This window comes from Pipistrellus kuhlii, unplaced genomic scaffold, assembly GCF_014108245.1.
Source record: "Pipistrellus kuhlii isolate mPipKuh1 unplaced genomic scaffold, mPipKuh1.p scaffold_m20_p_98, whole genome shotgun sequence".
Taxonomy (NCBI): Eukaryota; Metazoa; Chordata; class Mammalia; order Chiroptera; family Vespertilionidae; genus Pipistrellus; species Pipistrellus kuhlii.
This window is the reverse complement of record NW_023425604.1, coordinates 726,343-731,787: the sequence shown is the minus strand read 5'-3', so window position 1 is coordinate 731,787 and position 5,445 is coordinate 726,343. Positions and strand designations below refer to the sequence as shown.

The window sequence follows — 5,445 nt, the reverse complement described above, 5'->3', positions numbered from 1 at the left end:
AGAATGAGGGAGAAAGTGTAAGGAAGTTAGAAAGGTGTGCATGTGTGTGTGTGTGTGTGTGTGTGTGTGTGATAGCATTCATAGGAATCTTGGGAACTGATAAATCAGGCTCTCTGGATAAAGAAACCATGCTACCACAACAGACACTCCCCAGAGGACATGGTTCCAGCTCAGAAACCATGCCATTTTGAAGAGAAAACATCCACATCACCACTCAGACTGGCCTTGGACACCATTCCAGACCCACACAATCAGCTTTTCAGCATTGGGAACTGAGTTGAACACCATACCTATTGTAGAATCTGGGACTGTGCAAGGAGTCACAAAAGAGGGACTTTATAGATGATCTTTGTCATGTAAGCTAGGCCCCTGAGCACCTTCACAACAGCTTTTACAATGAGGTTGGAGGAGAATCACATGGTCAGACAATCTATGAATAGACTCTATCCATGACTAGAACAATAACATCAAGACTGAAATATATGCATTAGAGTAAAACAAATAACTCAAGTATACGGCTTCCTAAAACACCCAAACTTAGATCTAGAGACTGCATCATGGGTCCCAGAAAACAAACTACATATGATCTTCCCCCAAACCTGGATGGCATTGAAATTTTATCTCATTCATAGAAACAAATACAGAGAGAGCAAAAATGAAAAGACAGAGAAACAGTCCCTAAATGAAAAAAAAGGGGGTGGGGGGGAGGGAAGGAAATCACCAGAAACAAACGAAATGAAGGCAAGTGATGTGACAGATAAAGAATTCAAAGTAATGGTTATAAGAATGCTCAAAATGTGACAGAATTACAAGCAACTCCATAAGAATTACAGGAAGCTGGATAAGAAATTCACCAACATGAATAAGAATCAAGAGGAAATAAAGAAGGATATAGCTACAATAAAGAACAAAATGGGAGTCGGGGTCTCGGGCTGACGTCGCTCGGCCTCCGGTTCCCCGCGTCCGTGTTCCGGCTCCTGCCGCCCGCTCCTGAGCGCCTGATACCCAACCGAGCCCGGCCCAGGCCCGGCCGCATCCGCCGGCCGCAGCGCCCCCGCTCCGGCGCCATGTCGCAGAGCGGGAGCGGGACGCCCGGACTGCAGGAGGAGAGCCTGCAGGGCTCCTGGGTGGAACTGCACTTCAGCAGTAACGGGAACGGCAGCAGCGTGCCAGCCTCAGTTTCTATTTATAATGGTGACATGGAGAAAATCCTGCTGGATGCCCAGCATGAGTCTGGACGGAGCAGCTCCAAGAGTTCTCACTGTGACAGCCCGCCTCGCTCACAGACCCCGCAGGACACGAACCGAGCATCTGAGACAGACAGCCATAGCATCGGAGAAAAGAACAGCTCCCAGTCGGAAGAAGATTACATTGAGAGGAGGAAAGAAGTGGAAAGCATCCTAAAGAAAAACTCAGACTGGATATGGGACTGGTCCAGCCGGCCGGAAAACATCCCCCCTAAGGAGTTCCTATTCAGGCACCCGAAGCGCACGGCCACCCTCAGCATGAGGAACACCAGCGTCATGAAGAAGAGGGGTGTCTTTTCGGCTGAGTTTCTCAAAGTCTTCTTTCTGTCTCTGCTGCTCTCACACCTGCTGGCCATTGGACTAGGGATCTACATCGGGCGGCGTCTGACCACCTCCACCAGCACCTTCTGATGAGGAATCGGAATCGGCTTTTCACAGGGAGCGGGATTCGTACCGGAGCTTGCGGCGTGGCTCACTGAGGCGCTGTCCGGGGCCTTGGTGGCTGCCACTGTGTTGATTTGTCCTGTAAATGCTGGGTGCCTGATTTAGTGAGATGAAGAATAGACACGAACCACGCTAACCTAGAACCAGCCGTACCTGTGGGATCAATCAATGAGCACGTCACACTAATACTACTGGAATAATGTAGTGGTAACTTTTCTTTGATATTATAAATATGAGTATAAATAATTTTACCATGCTAGTCATGATGTAGTATTTTAATAAAATTATTTGTAACCTTAATTCAGTTAAAATCCTCCCTACTTTGAAAGGATGGATAACATTGTTAAAGTGACTCCATAAATGGTTTATCCCAAATAAACATGTGGCCTTCCATCCACACGCTGTAGGGCTCCCTGGACGTGGATGCAGGGTCTGGGAAGACCGCTCTGCACTGTTAGCTGTTGAGCTGTGACAGGGCCCAGGGCACGGGCTGGGCCCTGTGCAGTGCAGACACTGGCCTGCGTGCTGGGCAGGGCGGTGACCGTAGTGACCACATAGATGATGCACCGAGGACACCTGCTAAAGCACCTCTTGTCCCCAGCCCCACTCGGGATCGCTGCATTGAGGCTCATTTGTGTTCATTTTTTTGGCGTGCTCACATTCAGCTTCATTTTAAGTAGATCGGTGTCTACTTTAAAAGACTGGAAATAGGAAATAAATGTTTGCCAAATCCTTCAGCGATTACTGTATTTGTATATAGTTTAAAAGGAAAACTGTGAATGCTTTAGGGTTAAACCAGGCATAGTCCCGTTGTCTGATTATTTTCTCTTCAGCATGGTTTTTCCAAGGCTGCCTCTGGCATGCTGTTTATGCTGTTGTGTATTTCACTTTTCCATATTCAATGCAGTTGTGTTAAAATAAATGTGAAAATTTCATTTAAAAAAAAAAGAACAAAATGGAAGATTTCAACAGTAGAATAGAGGAGACTAAGGACCTATTCAACAAATTAGAAGTCAAGGTAGAGAAAAACACCCAATCTGAGCAGCAAATGTGGAAAAATTCAAAAGCAGAAGGAGAGTCTAAGGGAACTGTAGGACAAAATGAAAGAAAGCAACATATGTGTAATAGGGGAGCCAGAAGGAGAAGAGGATGTACAAAGAAGAGAAAGCCTGTCTGAGGATATAATGACAGAAGACTTCCCAAACTTGGGGAAGAAAACAATCACACAAGTCCAAGAAGCATACAGAGAAACAAGCAAGATGAACTCAGAAAGACCCATACCAAGACATATCATAATTAAAATGGCAAATGTAAAAGACAAATGAATCTTAAAGGCTGCCTAAGAGAAACAGAAAGTTACCAACAAGGAATCTCCCATGAGACTATCAGTTTATTTCTCAACAGAAACACATCAGCCCAGAATGGAATGAAGTATATAAAGCAAGGGACTGAATACAAGAATATTCTATCCAATAGTTTAAAATTGAAGGTGAAATTAGGAGCTTCACAGACAAAAACAAACAAAAACTAAGAGAGTTTATTACCATAAAACTAACAATGCAAGAAATGATAAAGGAACTGTTGTAAAAAGAAGTAGGAAGAGAGAGAGAAAAAAAAACAACAACAACAAAAACACAGGCATCGAGAATAAAAATGGTAACATAATAACTTAAATGTAAATAAACTTAAATATAAATGTAAATAACTTTAAATGATAATAATCTTAAATGCAAATGAATTAAATACTCCAATCAAAAACATAGACTATCTGAGTGGATGAGGAAATGTGATGTAAACATATGTGATCTACAAGAGACCCATCTCAGAACAAAGGAAACACAAAGACTGAAAGTGAACAGATGGAAAAAAATGTTCAGGCAAATAGAAATGAAGAAAAGCTGAGGTAGCAATACCTATATCTAACAAAATAGACCTCAAAGCAAAAGCCATAACAGAAGATAAGGAAGGCCACTTAGTAAAACTAACGGTATTGATATAACAAGAGGACATAACACTGCTAAACATGTGCACCCAATACAAGAATATCCATAGAATTTCTGGAAGATAACAAGGGTGAAATCAATAGAACCTAAGCATAGCAGGGGACTTTAACATTATGGGACCCTGTGAGGAATACATTGGATGTTCAAGCCACTCTAAGCATGAGCCAAATTGAGGTGCTCAGGATCAAGATACTTTTATGCAGGTGCAAGGTTGCCACAAGCTTCACATTGCATAGATGTGCCTTTCTATAGTCCAATATCATGGTTACTGTTTGGCAAAAGCCTTCTTGTTTGAACTTGTTTGAGCATGTATATAAACTGTTACTGACCAGCCTGCCATGGCTACTTTTGTGAAAAATAAAGCATGTCTCATTTGCCTGTTTGCACATGTGTGCTCTTCCAATTCCCATTCCCAGGAGGGTAAGGTCCTTAGTTGAAGAGCTTTCATCCAACACACACCCACTGAAATCAAGGGATAAATTTTCTAGCCTAAGTAAATAAATAAATAAATAAATAATAAAAAAGAAACAGCAATCCTAAATGCTTCACTAGATCAGATGAAACTAATTGACATCTTCAGAAAACCAAGATGGCGGTGTAAACAACTAATCTGCTACCTTGCACAACAATTTCAAAACAACAACTAAAAGACAAAATGTCTATCACCCAGAACCACTGAAAAGCTGGCTGAAAGAGAAAGGAGCACAAGTGCTGAAAAGCTGAGGAGCCTAAGTACAAAGGCTCGCGAATTGGGCTGGTGGCAGGTGACTGTGCTCACAGCTTTTTTTTAACTTGAAGGGAAATAAGCTCCCGATCACTGTAAAATCCAGTTTCTGGGATCACACGGGGGACCTACGGGAGAAGCTGGTCTGTTGGCCATGGGGTTCGAAAGTGAGGGTGACTTTTTTGCAGAGGTGCATGCAGCAATCATTGTTTACTGTGTTGGAGTGTGGGGATGCAGGGACTTGAAAACAAGGAAAGGCAGAGACAGTTGTTGGCAGCCATCACTGTTTGCCATGCCCCAGCCTAGTGATGTCCTGAAACTCTACCTCACCCTGAGGCCTCACCCCGAACATTCTACAAACCCACCCAGGCTCCACACAGTTGCTTCTGCATATAAATGGCCTGTATTGTGGCAGCTTAATGAAATAAACTGAAACTCCAGCTACAAAACTGCAAAATCCCAAGCAAAGAGAACAATAAGGTAGTTCTTGCAGTAGCTCCTATGGGTGGCCTCAGACAGAAGCTGAACTGCACCTAATTGGAAATCTGGAAACTAGTGTATCTAGTGGCCGGTGTGAGATGACACCAGATTTCAACTACTCTCCTAAGGGACACGTTCAAGAGACAGACTCAGTAAGCATCAAAGCCCTATGGGAACCAGTCCTCCCCCACAATTATCAGGGGGAAAGGGATGTCTGTGTGGGGGGTTTGGGAAGAGACTGGACAAAAATCATATACCTATGGATGAAGACAGAGATGGGGGGAGGTAAGGGCAGAGGGTGGAGTGGGGACCAGATGAAGGGGAGCTATGGGGGAAAGAGAAATAAGAAACAATAGTAATAATCTGAACAATAAAGATTTATTTTTTTAAAAAGACTGAAATCATATCAAGCATCTTCTCATCACAATTCCATAAAATTAGATATCAACTATAATAAAAAACACTCAAGAAACAAATGGAGGATGAATGCCATGCTATTAAACATTGTGTTATCAAAAGATTCAAAGAAGAAATAAAAATACTGGAA

At 42.9% G+C, this 5,445-nt stretch overlaps 1 protein-coding gene across 1 annotated transcript; it reads left to right on the top strand.

Moving 5' to 3' along the window:
- Window positions 1-927: 927 nt before the first annotated feature.
- LOC118714118 (BCL2/adenovirus E1B 19 kDa protein-interacting protein 3-like) lies at window positions 928-2,647 on the top strand. The gene has a single exon (XM_036429047.2). It carries the CDS (start codon window positions 1,068-1,070, stop codon window positions 1,656-1,658), a length of 591 nt encoding a protein of 196 aa, XP_036284940.1. The 5' UTR covers window positions 928-1,067; the 3' UTR covers window positions 1,659-2,647.
- Window positions 2,648-5,445: the final 2,798 nt, after the last annotated feature.